This window comes from Rattus norvegicus, chromosome 5, assembly GCF_021556685.1.
Source record: "Rattus norvegicus strain SHRSP/BbbUtx chromosome 5, alternate assembly SHRSP_T2T, whole genome shotgun sequence".
NCBI classification, from domain to species: domain Eukaryota; kingdom Metazoa; phylum Chordata; class Mammalia; order Rodentia; family Muridae; genus Rattus; species Rattus norvegicus.
In genome coordinates, this window is record NC_141538.1 from 19,877,501 (window position 1) to 19,897,962 (window position 20,462).

General features: G+C 42.7%; 1 protein-coding gene across 2 annotated transcripts in view; it reads left to right on the forward strand.

The window, feature by feature from the left end:
• Nucleotides 1-20,462, forward strand: part of Rgs20 (regulator of G-protein signaling 20) — a gene marked incomplete at its 3' end in the record, with an annotated part of 597,802 nt that overhangs the window by 109,918 nt on the left and 467,422 nt on the right. For both annotated transcript variants that reach the window (NM_001402015.2, NM_001127495.3), the window contains 2 exon segments: nucleotides 12,360-12,511; nucleotides 18,500-18,583. In NM_001402015.2, coding sequence (NP_001388944.1) covers nucleotides 12,360-12,511; nucleotides 18,500-18,583 — 236 coding nt within the window.

Below are 20,462 nucleotides of genomic sequence, written 5' to 3' on the forward strand. Positions count from 1 at the left end.
TGTGATTTAACAGTGGCAAAATTGAAAACTGTAATAGCTATTGTTGAGTTTTATAAAAAAAAAAAAAGAAAAAGAAGCCAGGGATACACTTGTAGAGGCAAGGTGGGATGCGGGGGTGGGGGGTGCCTTTGCAGGCCCATGCTGGGGCATCCCTTCCCCTTGAGGTAATAGTAGCCTCAGGAGGGAAGAAGGGAAGAAGAAAGTGGGCGGAGGAGGACTGGAGAGAGGGGGAAAAGGAGTGGGGAGAGAAGGGACACAGAGGGAAGGAGGGAAGAGAGGAAGAAAAGAGAGCAAGAGCAAGAGAGTGAGGAGGGGGCAAGCAGTCCCTTTTATAATGAGTCAGGCATACCTGGCTGTTGCCAGGTAACTGTGGGGCAGAGCCTAGATGAAATGCTAACAGCTATCATGAAAATAGCTACTGAAATAAAGTCATCCATCAGAAAGTTCAAAATAACTTTACTGAAATAATTATAGCTGAATTTTCTTCTGACTAGTGACACTACTTTTAATTCAAATTAATAAAAGAATGTAATCGAGACTAAGTGTGGGCTGACTAGAGGGCTCATCAAGTAAAGACACTTGTCTCCCCCTTTGCCCCATGACACATACCCCACATACCTAAATCATATATAGGCATACCGTAATTCATACACACATACATTATATGTACATATATCACACACATATATTATATACAGACATACCATCTCTCTCTCACACATACACACACATACACACACACACACACACACACACACACACACTGCCTCACCTATAGAAGATAAATAATATTTTTAATTAAGAGTTTGCTCTGGCATTTAGACAAACTTTTGAAATATCCCCTTAAATGTCAGGTTCCTAGGAATTTTCAGACTCTTTTAAAACCTGGGATTATCTCTTAATTGAGATACGAAATAATAAGACACCATCCATCATAGTTCCATTTCCCCAGGTTGGTTTTATGTCCAGGTGTCCCTGGAAACACTACAGCTAGCAGAGAAACAATCCAAGTGAACAAGAAAGAAGTCTGGCTCAGCACAACTTAGTTAGCAAGTGCTGACATATTGGAGCATTGTAAAACTTTGGGAAAAAAAGTTTTCTCATAACAATTATCACGACAAAGCTTAAGACTCGACATTGAAATTCCTTTGCAAAATACATGTCTTTTGCAAACTATCTGTGAGCTCTTCCATAAGACTGAGATCTATTGACTGAGAAACAACGTTCAGGGTAAAGGTCTGGGCAGGAAGAGCCTGGAATGGCCATCACAGTAGACTCATTTGCAAACTGTGTGGCACATCCTGGAAACAATGCTCAGGAGTCTGGAGAATTTTGAAAATTCTGGCTCTAGATCTCCAGGTTATTAACTATATCAAGTCCTAGCTTTCTGGGCAAAAAGAGGTGTTGAAGAGAAGGGCCTAGACGTTTAACTTTTCCAGTGCCCCTTGTGAGCACAAGGACCTCGTGCCCTCTGTAGTTCTGAAACGCCATAAGAATAAGTAAATCATCTGAGATCATCAACACGGAGTTTTCACTAATCCAACTAACGACTCAGACGCTGGACTCCTAGGCTCATGGGCCAGTACGTGAGGGAAGCTGCCTGGAACATGCAGGGTCGCATTCCTAGGAATTTGCTGTCCAGTAGATGGAAAAATGACACCAAGCATACAGGGAAGGAGAAATGGAATACCTGGCAGGTAGCACTGTTTCTGTGAGACTGAGAAAGAATGAAGCGGTGGATAGAGCATTCTTGCAGATATGATGACACCAAAGGCATACAAAGTTAGTGTGGTTAATGTGGTTTGAATAAGAATGCCCTATAGACATGCGCTTTAATGCTTAGTCATTAGAGACTAGAGCTCCTTGAAAGGATTAGAAGGATTGGGAGGTGTGACCTTGTTGGAAGAAGTTTGAGTGGGATGGGCTTTCAGGATTCAAAAGCAAGTCCATGCCAGGCCCGGTGCCCCTCTCTCTTCCTGCTGCCTATGGATCCAGAGGTACCTCTCCAGCGCCATGTCTGCCTATGTGCCACCACCATGATGATAATGAACGAAAACCCTAAAACTATAAGCAAGCCCCAATTAAATACTTTCTTTAATAAGAGTTGCCTTGGTTATGGTGTCTCTTCACTTAGACAGTTATCTAAGTTTTCTGTGGGTTGGTAAAAGGCCTCAGCAGTTAAGAACACTGACTGCTCTTCAGAGATCCAGAGTTCAATTTCCAGCAACCACATGGTGGCTCACGACCATCTAGAAAGGAATCTGATGCCCTCTTCTGGCATGCAGTTAGGTATGCAGACAAAACATTTCTATATGAAAAATATGTACATAAATACATATATAAATTCTTTTAAAAGTTAAAAGAAGATAGTTAATCAATATCATACAGTAATCTCCAAGACAACACACTATTAGTAATCCCCAAAACAACAAATAGCATATTAGTAATACCTTATAAATATGTAAAGTTTAATACATGCTATTGAACCTCATATTCACAACTAACTCATTGACAATATATACTCATTACCCAAATTATTGACATTAAGATGCAATTCAGCTAAGCATAGTGCCATATACCTGTGATGTAGGAAACTGAGGAAGAAGGGTCATGTGTTCAAGGCCAGCCTAGACCAACAATAATCTATGATATTAAAAAAAAGGGGCTGGGGATTTAGCTCAGTGGTAGAGCGCTTACCTAGGAAGCGCAAGGCCCTGGGTTCGGTCCCCAGCTCCGAAAAAAAAAAAAAAAAAAAAAACCAAAAAAAAAAAAAAAAAGCAACTCTTCATTCTCCACTACGTATTTGTCTTTTACTTTTTCTCTTTTCTTCCCAGCTGGGTGTTGTAGCACACGCCTTTAGTCCCAGCATTTAGGAGGCAGAGGCAGGTGGATCTGACTTAGAGGCCAGCATGGTCCATAAAGTGAGTTCTAGGACAGCCAGAGCTACACAGAGAAGCCAAAAGAAAAGAAAAACAACATAGATTTTTCAGGGATTTTTTTTTCTAATTACAGTTCCCCTCCCCCGCTCCTCTCTGTTTCCCATTCAGGTTCACACCTCTTCTGTGTCTTGTTAGAAAACAAACAGGAATCTGAGGAATAATAGTAAGATAAGTAAAAACAAACACACTGGATTATGACCGCACATCCAAACAAGAAAAAGCCAAAGAAATGCTTAGAAATGCAGAGACTCACATTTGCACGCTTAGAATGTCCATAAAACCCAAGACTGTAAGCGGTAACATAGACACAAAGGCCCACAAATAAAGAAGTCACTCTGACTAACCTTACGAGACACAGAACCTCCAACTATGCCATTCAGTAGGTTGGCCATCTCACGCTGTGCCTGGGACCAACCCTTCAAAGTGGTTTGCTTGCCCAGTGAGACTCCTTTAGGGAAAACAAATTTTTCATTTACAATTGGCTATCAATTAGATAGGTGTGGAAGCGGGGCATGTTTCCACTTCTCCATTCAGCTCTAGGACCCCTTTTGGTGCAGACCCATGCAGATCCCGGGCATGCTGCCTCAGTCCCTGTGCCTTCGTGTGTGTGATCGTGTTGATTTAGAGAGCCTGTTTTCCTTGATGTCCTCCACCCCTCTGGCTCATACACACTTTCTGCCTCCTTGGTTTTACCCCAAGTCTCTGGCCTATATAGTTTCAGTTTCTTGGCCACCGAAGCAGTATTGGGCATGGGTTCCATCTCATGGAGTGGGCCTTTAATTCTAATTAGACATCAGTTGGTCACTCCCACAAGCTTTGTGCCACCATTGCACCAGCATATCTTGGAGGCAGGACACTCTTGTAGATTGACGGGTCTACAGATAGGTTGATGTTTATCCTTTTCCTCTGCTAGGATGCAGAGTACACGCCAGAACCACGACTAAGTAGCCTGTAACCAGCTCAACTTCTGTGTTCAATGAGTTGCGTGGGAGTTGTCCGCAGCAGCACCCTACCTCAGTTTGTAGCGAGCAACCTACATCCCTGACAATAGCCTGGGGTGTGTGGAGCCGACTTTATGACCCCTTTGTCCAACTGTATCAATTAGATACAGTCCGTTCTCAGTACTGGGAGCTTCATTTGGTGTCAAGAAATATCCAGTTGGCGCTCTGTCTCCCCCATTATTTGGCAATTTTGTTTAGGTCACCTTCATTATATATTTTATAGGAAGCTTTTACTATACTAGATTTACTTTTTAAATTATTGTGCAATAATATAAGGCACCTTGTTCTGACAATTAGCAATAGGCATAATGAGTTCCAATAAATTTGAAAACTAGACAGAATAGTTTCCGAAAAGTAAAAATGTCATTCTGATTTAAAAAGTGAAATAATCTAGCAAAAGAGCAAGTACAAAGAAAAAGTCATGGCCTGCAGAGCTGGCTCAGTGGTGAAGAGTGCTTGCCGATCTTCCAGAGGACCTGAGTTCGAATCCTAGCACCCACCTCAGGAGGCTCACAGTTGTATGTATCTCTGGCCACAGGTGAACTGATTCCAACTTCTGACCTCTGTTGACTATTGCACACATATGGCAAACATGTGTACACACACACAAAAAAAAATTAAAAAGTAGAAGAAATTGAATCCCTAGTCAACAAACTACTTCTAGAAGATTCCAATAATTTTACAAACACATTCTACCAAAGCTTCAAAGAATAAATAATTGCCTTATAAAAAAATGATAGGTAGGTGTTGCAGTAAAAAAGAAAAACAATTTCTTTCATCTCACGGTAGTGCTGGCACCATAAGGCCACAGGACATCTGGGGGAATACTTTCATCTCAGTCAGAAAAGCATCTCACCCGCTAAGCTCCACCCATCTCAAACTGCTGATGGCTACTCTCTGAACCGGCAGCAACCTAGCTCCCAGGGCAGGTTGTTACCACGCCAGGTACACATCCCAGTTCTGAGGTGGCTCAGTACCTCCCGCCACTATACTCTCTTGAACTCAATTAAGTTGCCATGTGAAAGAACACACCACACAATAACCTCTGATCCGATTGATAAGATATAATTTGCCCATCTAGAGAGCATACAATCTTGTACACACTCATCCCTTAGAAATATTCATATCAACCTGTATCTATGTACAGAGAAGAATCTTAACATCTGCCACCATGTTCTCCAGCTCTTCTCTCCCCCTCCCCCCTCCTCCTCCCTCCGGGGCTTCCTCTCTCCTCTTCTCCCTCCCTTCTGTTCACACCTCCCTTCCTTCTCATCCAATGACAGGCCTCATTTTATCTTGTCTGCCTTCACCTGCATAATGACATCAACCTACAGGTAGGTAGATGGGTAAAGATAGGAGGATCTATAGATCAGTGGAGAGAGGTGGGTAGAGAGGTCGGTAGATAGGTGGGTAGATTTTAAAGCGCTTTCATAAAAATGTCACCAAGTCCATTTCAGTCAAATAACAAAAGAATAGCACATATTAAAGGCCCTAAAATAGAGTTTTCTTGTTTAAGTACTTATGACTCAACATGAAGAAATGAGTTTGTATGATTTGCTTCACTGTCTAATGAAGAAAATGCTAAAATTTTCTTCTTAAGTCATGTGCCTAAATTTAATAAAATTCAAATTTTAAAAACTTTATTAAGGAAAATGTCTGCTAGGTCAATAAGTTTGATAGGGCGCATGCGTTAGTCAGTTGTCAGTGTTTGCTGCTTGTCATTGCTGTTGTTTTCCAGGTAGACATCAAACCAAGCGCCCAGTGCCAGTGTTAGGTAAGCACTGTAGGCCTGAGCCTTCCCTAGTCCTGGCGCTCTCCTTCGAACACTCACATCCTTTCACCTCTTCCAGCTTCTGACTTGGCTCGCACACTCCGCCACAAGTCAGCTGGGTATAGTATAAACGACCTCTACACATTTTAGCACATAGCCATTGAACAAACTCATGCCCATTCATTGAGAATTTTTGACAAGTGGTTAGCAATTTTATAGAAATAATCTACGTATTTATGTACATTTTTTCTGTATATTTTATTATGTATGATTTAAGGTAAAACAATTGACAAGCCATATGTACAAATTCTGGGAAACTTCGTAAGAAGTGCTAATAATAACACAGGAAGATTAAGTAGGTCCTGATTCTAAAGCAAAACTCCATAGGCATAACTGAGACACAAAGCACTGAGAAAGTGGGAGAATTTATAAATTAGAAAGCTAATCTTGAGCCGTGCTTTTAATCCCAGCCCTTGAGAGGCACAGACAGGCAGATGTCTATGAGTTTGAGGACATCCTGGCCTACAAAGAAAGTTCCAGGAGAGTCGGGGCTACACAAAGAGACCCTGTCTCAAAAAAGCCACTACCAACAAAATTAATAAATTAAAAAAAATTAAACAAAGCTAACCTCATAGAGGTAAAAGTGAGTGTAACTACCAGGCAGTATTGAAAATGGAGCAAGAAACTGTAGCATTGTGTTACTGCCTTATACAGTAAGTGAGCTCAGAGAAAGCCGCAGCATCCTGGTTATTTCTGTCAACTTGATATAAAGCTAGACTTATCCAGGAAGACAGATTGTAAATAGAGACAATGTCCCCATAAGATTGTCTCATAAGCAAGTCTGTAGGGCCTTTTCTGGCCTCCTCATGAACCAGGCACCCAGGTGATGCACAGATATACATGCTATATATGCTGGCATGTGCACATAAATATGTTATATATGTATGTATATATATAATACATATTAACTATATATATACATATATGCATGTATATAACAGGACTTTATCAGACCCACCAGTAGTATAAATAAGACACAGACACTGCTAAGTAAGTTTAAAGTTTAGACCTTTTGGCTGGGGCAGCCTCCCAGCTACATTTAAACTTAACCCCACTCTAGCCTATGACTTACTGTATGGCTAGCCCCATACCTTTCTCTGCTCCAGTCTATGTCTGTCCCTTTCTGTGTCCTGCTCTAGGTGTGGATGTCAGTTATCATAATCAGTCCGAAGCAAGGCAACCTCTGACCCATCTCCAGGTTTGTCTTTGTAAGGAAGGACAGATATTTACAAAATAGAAAACCGGATGATGGGCCATAGAAATGATAATACCAAAATTCTGCCAGTACTTAGCTCTCTGCTAGTACAGAATCAACAACTGAAAATAGAGATATACCCCTTAATACAATGTGAGAAATGTCATCTGAACAATATGTTAAATATATTTTATATTCATATAAGTGAATATATATACATATATATATGATCAAGAAAAAGTCAAACGTGCAACAGTATTTCTACTTTCTGGTACTTTCTATATTTTTTCTTATTTTTTAATTAGTTTTTTTTAATTTACATTTCAAATGTTATCCCCTTTCCCCGACCCAACCACCTACCCCTTCCTGCCTCCCCACCCTGACATTCCCTATACTGGGCAGTCCAGCCTTGGCAGGACCAAGGGTTTCTCCTCCCTTTGGTGCCCAACAAGGCCATCCTCTGCTACATATACAGCAGAAGCCATAGGTCTGTCCTTGTGTAGCCTTTGGATAGTGGTTTAGTCCCTGGGAGCTCTGGTTGGTTGGTATTGTTGTTCTTTTGGGGTTGCAAACCCCTTCAGCTTCTTCAATCCTTTCTCTAACTCCTCCAACGGGGATCCCGTTCTCAGTTCAATGGTTGGATGTTAGCATTCACCTCTGTATTTGTCATGCTCTGGCAGAGCCTCTCAGGAGAGACAGATCTATCAGACTCCTGTCAGCATGCACTTCTTGGAATCAGCAATATTGTCTGGGTTTGATGACTGAATGTATATGGGATAGATCCCCAGGAGAGGGCAGGCTCTGAATGGTTATTCCTTCAGTCTCTGCTCCAAACTTTGTCTCCATATCTCCTCCTATGAATACATTTGTTCCCCCTTCTAAGAAGGACTGAAGCATCCACATTTTGGTCATCCTTCTTCTTGAGCTTCATGTGGTCTGTGGATTGTATCTTGGGTAATTCAAGCTTTTGGACTAATATCCACTTGCATACCATGAGTGCATACCATGTGTGTTTTTTTTGTGATTGGGTTACCTCACTCAGGGTGATATTTTCTAGTTCCATCCATTTGCCTATGAATTTCATGAAGTCATTGTTTTTAATAGCTGAGTAGTGCTCCATTGTGTAGATTACCACATTTTCTATATTTCTTAATGAGTAAAATGAGACAGATATTCATACCTTTGAAAAAATCAGGAGAGACAAGTGGTACAATCATGTGGAAAATTAGAGTCTCCCAAGGGACTTCTAAAGTCATTAGATCAGCTAGAACATTACAGTGTTATTAACTTTCTTAAACTCCAAAAACTAGTAAGAAAACACGGAGAGGTAATAGGTGGAACACAAGTGACTTACTGAAGCAACAACACTGTCTGAAAATCATTCAGGAGTAAGTCTATAAAAATGTGCAAGAGCTGTGCAAAGAAAACTAAGAATTTTTTATGAATTGGTATTTCATGTACCAACTAGGTCAATCAGTGTTGTGGATACTAAAGTATGAGGGCCCGTAAACTCTCAGGCATCCCTTTCTCTGCTAGAATCATGAATTAGACCCATGGTGAACCATGATGGTGTTCAGTGCTGACAACTTCTTGGCAGAAGTTCTGCCTCCTGCCCATGATTCTAATTGATGACGGCTTAGTTTGGGTTTTATTGCTGGGAAGGGACACCATGACCAAGGCAACTCTTATAAAGGAAAACATTTCATTGGGGCTGGCTTACAGTTTCAGAGGTTTAATCGATTATCATCATGGAGGCTTGCAGGCAGACATGGTACTGAAGGAGCTGAGAGTTCTACATCTTGATCCACAGGGATCAGGAGACTGTGTTCCACATTGGGTATAGCTTTCATATAGGAGACCTCAAAGCCCAACCCCTCAGTGACACACTTCCTCCAACAAGGCCACACCTCCTAATAGTGTGACTCCCTACGGGCCAAGCATTCAAACACATGAGTCTATGGAGGAAGCACATTTATTCAAACCACCACATATAGGATGCAGGTACCCACTTGCCAGTTGGCCTGTACCAAGTGGCTCACCTTTTAAGGTTAACTACTGGGCTCTGGCCTTTTCATCTTGTCCCTCGCAGCCTTCAGTAATCTGAACAATCTGGTCTTTGTTAAAGGTGTCCAAGCAAAGATCTTCCCTGAGACTCTCCTCTGCTTGCTCTTGGTACTCATTGCATCCAGCCTCATCCACCAAGGATGCTACCACCTACTCCATCTTCTCCATGATTACTCTGAACTAAGTCAACCCGATCTCCTCCACACTATGCCAGGCAATAACCTCAGTTCTCAGAGTGGTCGAAACAACTCTGTCTTAGAAAGCAAACAAAACCACCGTTTTTGAACATTATGTGTAACAATCCTTCCCCGTTCTGGGAAGCAATTAAGGCTTTTAAAAAATGAGGCAATAACAGTGAGTAGCTGGCTAGAGTCCTTTTGGCCACCTACAGACCAGGAGTAGTGAAGGGAGCTCTTGTACTAAGCTTAGATAGTGTTTGTACCTTTCCATGTTTCACAGAAGTCAGTGCAACAGACAGGCAGAAGCATCAGTAGGCAAAACCCTCCAGTTTTATAGCACATGTGTAGGCCTGGCACCTCAGTATTCTTCAGCTGTTAGTGCTACAGTACCCAGGCCTGGGGTGTCAGGGACCCTTGGTTCCAAAAGCTTGACAGAAATTTTGAACTTTTCTAACTGCCACAGCCTGTAGTTTTTCTTCTCTAGTTCTTATCCTCTTATCCTTCAGTCTCCTCTTGTCTCTTCTCTCATCCTCTCATTCTCTTCCCTCCCTCCTCTTCCTCCGTCTTTCTCCCTCTTTCTCCCCTCCTCCTCTCTTCATGCTGTCCTCTTCCTCTTCCTCCCCTCCTCCTCTTCTCTCCCTCCTCCTCCTCTTCTTGTCCTTCTTCTGTCCCTCTTATTCATGTACTGGTTGCCATTCTGCAATATCTAACTGCCTCCTGTTGCTATGGCTACTGCTATAGTTGTCACCCTTTGCTGCTTCTGCAGTCTGCAGCTGCTCTTGCAGCTCTCTCCACGTTGGAGCAGTCAGCGTGAGGAGCCCTTGTGTTCTCTGGCTGAGCCTGTGGTTGCTTCACATCTGCTGCTTGTCAGGGTTGCCTCACGTACCACTGCTCCTCCACTGTTTCTGCTGCCTTTGCTGCCTTCCTTACTACACCAGCTCAGCCTCGGTCTCCCAAAAGTAGGCAAGAAGAGACAGGCTTTTTGTTGCCACAGGGGAGACAGCATGGGGGGTTTCCTCTGGATCTCTTGTGAGCTGAACTGCAGGGTTAAATAGTTGCTGAAGAGACAATAGGCACCAGTCACAGCAAATCATTCAAGTACACGAAGGTCTGTTTTTCCAGCAATCAGAACACTGTCCCTTTTGCACCAGTCACAGTAGTCCCTTTGCTTGGCCACCAGGAGCATGCTCCCTGATAGAATTTGTCAGGGTTTGTAGTTGCGAACAGTCCAGTACCAACTGTTAGAAACCGTTCTCATTGGGGCCGGCCCCTCAAGAGAAGGAGCAAGAAGTTGTGACTGCTCCCTAGGAGTTTCTTCAAGCAACGTCTTCACAGTTGATTGTATAAGTCTAAGGGTGATTTAGACTAAGGATGACTTGATTGACAGTCCTTGGCTGAGGCGTCCAGGGCACAGTAGAGAGTCTACATCTGTTGAAAAGTCAGAGTGCCTCACCCACCAACGTTTTATTCTTGATTTACAGGAAAATAAATAAGGAAAGAATGCTTAAAATAAGAACATATTAACACTGAATTTAATTTTTACCACATTCTCTACTGCTTTAGCTGATGCTTAACACCTGCCAAGCATCTCAGAGAAAGGTGCATCCTCCTCATTGTCTCCAAGAGTAGTATCAAATTCCCTTAGAACATGGCTGTCTGGAGAGGTTGGCTCTGAACAAACATCTTTAGGAATTGTGCTGGCTTATCCTTATGCCTCAGTGTGCTGGAGTGAAATAAACCATTGTCGGTCCGTGTTTCTGTTGCAATGCCACAGATGAGCTGAGATCCCGATGTCCGGTGTTTCTACCCTGGGGACATTTGAGAATCTTTCTGTCTTGAAACCATCCCTCAGTGGTACCCACAGAACACGATAAAGAATTTGGCAAATATCTCTGCCTCTTCCTTCTGACAAAGGCGTCTACACAGACTGTGAACCTTGACCTACTTGGTCCAGGATAAGGAGTTATGGAGCAGCATCTGGGTATTGTGAATATAAAGGGTCAGGAAGCCGTTTGCTAGTTCTTTTTTTGCTATCCTAAAGCTTACATGCTAAGCTAATTAAAAGAAACCCAGATGCCATTCTTCATAAATAAGGCTTACACAGGAGGAGCATAAGAGTTCAGGGGCAGAATATAGCAAGACCTCATTTATGAATGAATGAATGAATGAATGAATGAATGAATGAATCCAATTTCATATAGGGTTATATCACACTCAAAGGAATAAACAAATCTAGTACTTAATTCTAAAGTTTTACTTAAGGGGTGTGTGTGTGTGTGTGTGTGTGTGTGTGTGTGTGTGTCATGTTTTAGCTTTCAATTAGCTCCATCAAGAACTGAGTGGTATCTATCAAAACCAAAATTGAGTATAGCACATTTCTGTTTGTATGCCCACATGTCACTTGATTTTCTAATCTTCAACAACAACAACAACAACGACAATAACAAATTCTAGGCTGAAGGTCATAGATCTGTTAGATAGCTTTGAGCCCACGGATAGGTCGCTCCAAGAACCGGGCAGGCCCCAGGCTGGCTTTAAATCTGACTTCCTGAGAAATCCCAAGCAATTGCTGCATAGTAAACAGTATTCTTAGTGCTATCCTGATAGAGGGAAGATAGAGTTTTTATCAAACACCACATACCTACTGGAGATGCTAATAGGGTGCGTGGGTCTGGCTTTAGACCTGAGCCACACACCACCACCTCCTCTCAGTGTTCTTCAGGGGGCCTGGTTAGTGTGGCTGACCCTTTTGGTATAGATTACGTCCATCCATCTTTATGCTCAGGCTCCCGGGCAATGTGGCTGTACTGTTCCTTGTAACTGCTCTGCTGTGGTTCAGTCCAGACAGAACCTGAAGCCGGGAAATCCTTCCATGGTTGTAACTTAACAGTGACCTCTATATACTCATTTATCTCCCTTAGTAAACTCCTTAAGGTCAAGCCTGTTCTCCATTTTACTCCTGGAACTTCACACCCTGTTCCATTAACTCTGCTAAATAAGGTATCATCAGAGTCTAAGCACATTTCACCAGTCGGCAAAAACCGCTTGGGTGTTCTCACGCGGTGTCGTCTCTGTGAGCCAACCACATGAAACCTGAGTTTAAGACACAAGAGCACTACATCCGGGTCAATCGTTCCTTTTCTTTTGCAGCCTGTGGAATCTGAGCAGACCGAAATGCGGATGCGGCAGATGTGCAGCGGAAGTGAGACGCAGGGCTCTGTCCCAAGCCAGCAGCAGGGCGTGGGCGGCCGAGGCTCCAATGCCTGCTGCTTTTGCTGGTGCTGCTGCTGCAGCTGTTCTTGGTAAAGTTGGGAGCTTTTTGCTAAGGCGCTGACTGGGAGGGGCCCTTTGAATGCAGCCTTTGACGTCCGTCAAGTGGGGTTTGATTTGCCTTGTTTGTAGCCCAGGATGCTTCCAGAACCTTTGTTTGTGATCAAGGAGGGCATTAAACTCCTGATACAGAACCCCACCACCACCCGCCCTGTCTTTATTCCCCACACGTTAGGATTACAAGCATGTACCATATTTGGCCTGCAAATATGTTTTAGTCAGCTACTGGGTGCCTGTGAAAGACAACAATACATATGTACGTAGTAAGTGGCCCCATCTAATTGTTAAGAAAGTTACCAACACTTCAAACAAGGCTAGCATAGATCAACAACTAGAGAACATGTAAAACGGCTATGAGGATATGGTAACGTTAGAGTAGAAACACTGCATAGATGTCTAAAAAGACCTTCGTTTTTATATAACGGCTTTGTGGAGGATTTGGAATTGAAGATGTATCTTTAAAATGAGGGTTATGATGCCTGGATTTTTATCAGCTTTTGCTCTCATGTTGCTAATTTTGTTTTTTTGATAAAGATAAATGACAAACTATGTACTTAAAATGGGCACAGAAATTTTTAAAAAATATATGGTCCACGTTGCTTAGTAAGGAGAAATCTAGAAGGATGTGAGAGACACTGAGGCTAGAATGCAAAGTATCCATGCTATTGGCACATAAGGTTAGGCTTAGTGCCAGCCAAACTTGGCATCACTTAAAAATTTCAAGTCTATCATAATCATCATTGTATGTAGGTGCATTGCTCATACATGATATGTATATGTGGGCTTGTGTGGCACAGCCCACGTGTGAAAGTCAAAAAAAAACCCTCTGGAGTTGATTCTTTCCTTCCAAACTAAGTTCCCAGCTACAAGAGCCTTCACCCACTGGTATTCAAGCATAGAAGATTTATATATACATTATATACATATTATATACAAATCTACCTTGAAATGAGAAGCAAGGTCAGGCAGGGTGTGTAAAATTATCACATCAGCTACTTGAGGTTGAGGCAGGACGTTTGACCAAGCCCCTGAATACAAGAGATGGAGTCCTTGGGACACATCAAGTCCTCGTCTTATTTATTTATTATCTATTTATTTATTTATATCTTCATTTATGAGCATTGGTATTTTGCCTGCATGTATGTGTGAAGGTTTCAGATCCCCTGGAATTGGAGCTACAGACAGGTATGAGCTGCCATGTGGATGCTTGGAACTAAACCCAAGTCCTCTGGAAAAGCAGCTTGTCCTCTTCACCACAGAGCCATCTCCCCAGCCCCTCAAGTCCTCATCTCGGGAACAAAATAAACTAAGACCCAAGATAAATTCCAAGTGGTTTAAAGGCCAAGAAGAAAATGTAATACAGTGTCTTTATGACTTTGATACTGAAAAGGATACTCCCCCCCCTTTCTCTCTCTCTCTCCCTCCCTCCCTCCTCCCTCTCTCCCTCCCTCCGTCTTATTATATTCAGGCTGCAGCTCTTTCTCTCCTTTCCTCCCAGGCCTCTCAGGCCTCTACCTCCATTTCCTTTCAGAAAAGGGCAGTCCTCCCCTGGATATCAACCCAACATGGCATCGCATTAGATGCAGTGACCCAGCCCCCTGCTCCGTCCCTGTCAGGAGTCCCACAAGAAGACTTAACTGTACAGCCATAACACATTACAGAGGGCCTAGACCAGTCTCATGCAAGCTCCCTGACTTGGTTCTGTCTCTGTGGGCTCCTATTGACCCAGATTAGTTGATCCAGTGGGTTTTCTTGTAGTGTCCTTGCCCCTCTAGCTTCTACAATAGAGAAAGGTTGGTTTTTGAAAATAAAAACAGTAGCTATAATGAAAAAATCTCGTGGAGCTAGAGAAATTGCTGTTCTTCCAAATGACCCAGCTTCGATTCCCAGCACCTACATGGCGGCTCTAAATCTCTGTAACTCCAGTTGCAGGGAAAAGCTAGGAAGCCACCATCACACAGACATACAGGTAGGCAAAACAACAATGCATATAACATAAAATAAATAAATTGAAATGTGCTTTAGAAAATAAGATTTTTTTAAAAAACAAAAGATTTAAGAGAAGAGGAAGAAGGAGAAGGAGAAGGGGAAGGAGGAGGAGGAGGAGGAGGAGGAGGAGGAGGAGGAGGAGGAGGAGGAGGAGAAGAAGAAGAAGAAGAAGAAGAAGAAGAAGAAGAAGAAGAAGAAGAAGAAGAAGAAGAAGAAGAAAGAGGAGGAGGAGGAGGAGAAATGAAAAGAATTAATTTAATTTGGCATAGCTATAATCTGGGACTTGTGTCACAGCATTTGAGGATATTGAGGCAGACAGTTCCTTGGGGCTCACTGGTCAACCAGCCAGCCTATCTTCAACCAATGAGAGACTCTGTTTCAAAAAAACAAACCAAACAAACAAAAACCCAAGGTAGGTAGCTCCTAAAGAATGCCACTTCATTTTGTCCTCTGGTCTTCACTTGCACACACATACACACACATGCTCACACACAGAGAGATAGGCAGTAGAAGAAAAAAAGGTAAAACATACTTAGACAATTACAGTGTCCTTAATAAGGAATTCTTATCCAGAATATACGAAGAGTTTCAGGACAAAATCATCACCAAATGAAAAACAGGCCAATGAAATGATACAGAAAAGATAATCTATATGTATTCCTGCTATCTAACACGAACATGATATGGTGGGACACACCTCTAATACCAGCCCCTAGGGAGGCAGAGGCAGATCTCCGAGAGTTCAAAACTAATCTGACCTACATACAGAATTCCAGAACGGCCATGACTACAGAGAAGCCCCTTCTCAAAAAATAAAAGGCAGGTTGAATATACGCCCTTCTAAATATGTGCCTAAAGACCATCTAATACACCGTGAAGCCCACGCAGGAAGAATGTATCTGTGGGGATTTGCTGTTGCATCAGTGTCCATAAGAAAAATGCAAACTAGTTCCCCAGTTCACACACAGGAAGTCAGTGGATCCATGCCTCATGGTGGCTTTCAACTCATGTGCTACAGTGGGGAAGCAGTTACAGAGCAATGGATGTTGTAAAATGGCAGATAACATCCAAACGCGTGGGTGTACGTAGTAGCATCACTACGGACAAGAATGATAAGCAATTTAAGCTTAAAGCTTCTCTCTCTGAGGTAGAGAGTAGGAGTGCACAACAAAGTTTGTGGGTTGAGAAGAATTTTCCCCCAAAATTAATGGATTCATAATTCACAATAGTCCCTAATTATAATGTCCTGTTTTTACATCAGTGGAAAACAACATAATTTTCCCTGACTTTTTTCCCTCAGCATTCTTTTAAGAGATGTCTGTGTTGGTATACACAGTAGAGCAAAGTTTCTAGAAAAAGAACTAGCATTATTTATCTAAGCCCAATGATATTTTTCTCAGAATTCTAGTCCTCTAATAAAAAGGGACGAACTCGGATTTTTATTTTCTAAAATATAAACGTTTTAGCTCTACTGGTGAATTGTTTCTGGAAATAGCCCTTCACCCATGTTTATGTAAGGAACTGTAACTCTCTGGGCCACCAAGAAGCCAAAAGGGGCACACGAGTGGACGGACTCCTTGCAAAGAGGAAGAGGGTCAGAGGGAGAAAGATGAGGACAAGGGATGCTGAGGAGTAAATATGATTGGAATACATTACATGCATGTGCGAAGGGCCAGGATATATAATTAGAATATGCTAATAAAGGTAATGAACTTTGCGTGTTTTTCTGTAAGCTGGAGGGTGTCCCCCTCCTTTCTCACTGTGACGGGCAGCCCCTGCGACTTATATTGCATTGCTAAGGTAATACCAAGCACGGTTCTGGCTCATGTTCTTTACTGTCCTCTGGGGTAACGGCCCCAATAGACACCAAGTGAACCACAAGAACGCCCTCTGTGCTTTTCCATTGGAGTGCGCTGTCCCCTTTAAGATGGGAAAATGTCAAAGAGTGAGTAAACTTTGCATTATTCAGTTCATAGTATAGTTTCCAATTCTCTTTGTAGCCTTGTGTCAGAGTCATAATCCCCTTTTCTCTTTGCTCTTTCAGACCCACTGTGCACTCGTGTGTTCTGCTTACCGAGAAGCCAGGAAGTCAGGCGGGATAAATTCTCCCCCAGATAGGATGCAACTCCAGGGCCTCTCAAGGATTTCTTTGTTTTATTTTGTTTCATTTTTAAAAACCATTATTTATTGAAATGCTTTAGCTTTAACGTCATAAAAGAAATAACTCAAAAGGAATCCTGAATTTTTAATGATTTTTGCCTTTACAGGAAAATAGATCTCTCTCTCTCTCTCTCTCTCTCTCTCTCTCTCTCTCTCTCTCTCTCTCCCTCTCTTTTTCTCTCCCCCATCCCCTCGCAAAAGCTTAAGAGGCTGATTGCTAAAAGCAGGGAGAAAGGCTGTTTATAGTTAAGGAGACACATAGGAAAAATGACCAGAAACACTAGTAGTACCATAGCAAAACAAAAAGACTCAGTCGTGAATGGCAAAAACGTATTTTCAGTGTCAAAGCACGAGCTCAGCAAGCACGAAGCATGAGGCTTCTTCTTCAGTACCGAAACAATGCTTTACTTTAAGCTGTTGGAATGCTGGAACTTACCAGCTAAAGTCAAGAATAAGACAAGGACATCACAGCTGCTCCCACTGTTTACCATTGTGTTGTGGGCCTCAGCCAAGAGGAAGCACAGAGATAGAGCCTGGAACTTGGAAAAGAGAGAGAAAATCCTCCCTATGTTTAGATGCTGCAAAAAAACACCTCAAAAGTCCCAAAGATTTATTGTTAAAATGATGAGTGAAGAAGAATATAAAGTCCATGAAAATAACTCATTAGAGCTCGTACCTAAAATACACAAAGCAAATAAAATAAAATATACAAAGCTACCACAGTCAAGAGCACTGGCTTACAGAGATCCTGGGCTCAGTTCCCAGCAGCTCACAAGCACCCGTAAAACCAGTTCAAGGGATCCACCCAATGCCCTCTTCTGACCTCTGCAGACACCAGGCATGTGGTACACAGACACAAATGCAGGCAGAACACCCATGTACGTAAAAAGAAAATCTTTAAGATACATAAAGCCATACATCTTGAGAGTAAAAGATCAACTGATATTTAAATGTCAAGGAATAGAAAAGCACAGGTCGGGGCTGGGGATTTAGCTCAGTGGTAGAGCGCTTACCTAGGAAGCGCAAGGCCCTGGGTTCGGTCCCCAGCTCCGAAAAAAAAGAACCAAAAAAAAAAAAAGAAAGAAAAGAAAAGCACAGGTCTTCAGAGAGAACGTGTGACAGCTAGTAATATGGAGAGAGGCTCGGCCCATCAGTCGGTGGTAAAATGCAAATCTAAGTCTCTCGACATTTCATACCCACCAAGCTAACAACTGTGGAGAAAGGATCCGAGACATTCAGAAGGAGTGTGTACTGGTCCAGCTGCCCGGGAAAACAGACTGAGAGTTCCTCAGATGGTAGGAAGGAATCGTCTGCCTCACAAGGGTTGTGTAGAGCATTTTGGTATTTCGACAGTGGGACCTTTTACCCTCTCGCCAGCCCCTACCTCCCCACTGCCTCTGCCTTCCAAATGCTGGTTTTAAAAGGTGTGTGTCACCACCCCTGGCTTCTTTTCTTTATTATTAATAAAAATTTATTTCTATTACTTTTATATGTGTGTTCTGCCTGCTTATATGTTACTGTACCACATGTGTGACTGGCATCCACAAAGGACAGAATAAAATATCCAATCCCCTGGAACATTGCCTCCATGAGGGTACTGGGAACTGAACCTGGATTTTCTGCAAGAAGTGTTTTAACCACCAGCCATCTCTCCAGCCAGCTTTTGGTTCTCTTAAAAATAACAGTCAGGATCACATTGTTAAAAAATGCAATTCTGTCTGAGTATCTAAAATTGCCTTTTAAAATATCCATTTAAGACATATGTTCCTTCAAACATCTTAGTCGACACACAATTGTCTTCTTTCTTACAGCCTCACCGTCAGAAACCAAGAAGACCAGAGACCCCAAAGAGCTGCCCACGAACTCAGAACAGACATTCCAGCGTGTGAAGAAAGGTGAACTCTTGCATTTTCTTAGCTCACAGTGCTCACAGAGATGCCCGCATCTCCCTTTTGCTTTTGACATTGTAAGTTTCAACAGAACACAGGCATTTCCCCATAACTACCGTTGAGTAACATCAGGTGTGGCTTTGAATTTCCCCTCCAGAATTCCTTTCCATTTATTTCATAACAGGCAAGAAACGTCGAGCCACTCTTCAGTTCTAATGGCGGATCACAAATGGAAGTTGATCTTCCTGACAACCCAGATTCGAATTGCTTTTATTTTTATATTTCTTCCCTTTATTTTATTTCACCTCAAATTTCTTATTGATTTATCTTCCTTTAACTATGCTTACATCTGTTCCTTATTTTGATTTATTTACTTATTTTATGTATACGAGTGTTTTTCTTGCTTGCATGTATGTATGCATGTATGTTTGTATGTATGTATGTTTGTATGTTTGTATTACGTACATACACTAGGTGCATGCCCAGTGCCTGTGAATACCAAAAAGGGCTGTTGGGTCTTCTAGGACCAGGATTACAAAAAGCTGTGAGCCAGCACGTGGTGCTTGGAAGCAATCACTAGAGTGTAACAGCAGCCCCTGCTGAGTGTGGCGTCACCTCTGCAGCCCCGTCATACTTGTTCTTTTTTTTTTTTTTTTTTTCTATTTTTCGGAGCTGGGGACCGAACCCAGGGCCTTGCGCTTGCTAGGCAAGCGCTCTACCACTGAGCTAAATCCCCAACCCCACTTGTTCTTAATGTTACACCTCTATAACTGCACACAGTAACAGACATCCAAATGGCGTTGTCCGAATAGCTTTATATTAACTTCTTTATTTTCGTAGCTACAATGACACCCCGTGCAGGTTAAGTAAATTTCCTTTCATCTTTACCTCGTCTGTACTTGCTCAGGTTTTCAAAGTCTAGGACATACAGCAACACGCCCAGCCCCGTATGACTGTATGAAGTAGCAGGTGTCTCCCAGGCCCCAGGGCGCCATATCCTGGGCCACGGCTCCCAAGCATTAGCACAGGGTGCAGAAAGCTGTATCTGAACCTCCAGCCTTGGCTTAATAACGGCCGTATTCTACCTCCGTTTTGTGTGTGAAGCAGGGTTAATAATAGTTTTTGTACTTAGCCCAATCAAGGGAAGCAAGGCACTTCTAACAGGGCACTTGTAGCCGGTGTAGTTTGGCCTGGCTTCCTTCTAAGTCACACCCAATAATAAACAGAAAGTGATAGAATGACCTGCTTTTCGGCGCAGATGCTCATATCGCTAAGCAGGTGCTTCACCGTGGAGTCATAGCTCCGGGCCTGTAACAGTCTTTTCTCTGACTGAAGGTCTTCTCAGGCACCAGGTACTGTACACTTACATAGATGCACGGGAGGTTACAGGCCGAAGTACTAGTTACTAGTTACACTGACTTAGCTGCATTCACTACATGTGATTCTATTTGTTGCAAATTGTTTGGTAAACATAACATTTGTTGGCAGTTTCTCCACTTTCCCCCTAACCGTTACCTAACAACAGCCAGATGTGAGCCTGGCTTGAGTTTAAAGACTGTTTCTTTCTCTTTCAATCCCTCTCTCTCTTCCTCCCCCCCCCCCATCTACTCCCCACCCCCTCCATTTACTCCCCCCTCCTCCCCCACCTGCATTGACTGCTCTCTCTCTCTCTCTCTCTCTCTCTCTCTCTCATTCTCTCTCTCTCTCTCTCTCTCTCTCTCTCTCTCTCTCTCTCTCTCTCTCTCTGTCCTCTGTGCCTCTTCCTTTGCCTCTATCCCTTTCCAAGCCCCCACTCTGCTCCTTGGCTCCCTTCCCCCAATAAACTCCTTTTTGTACTAGGCCTGTTGGTTCATGGCTTGATTTTTCAAGGGGACACCTTGGCAGG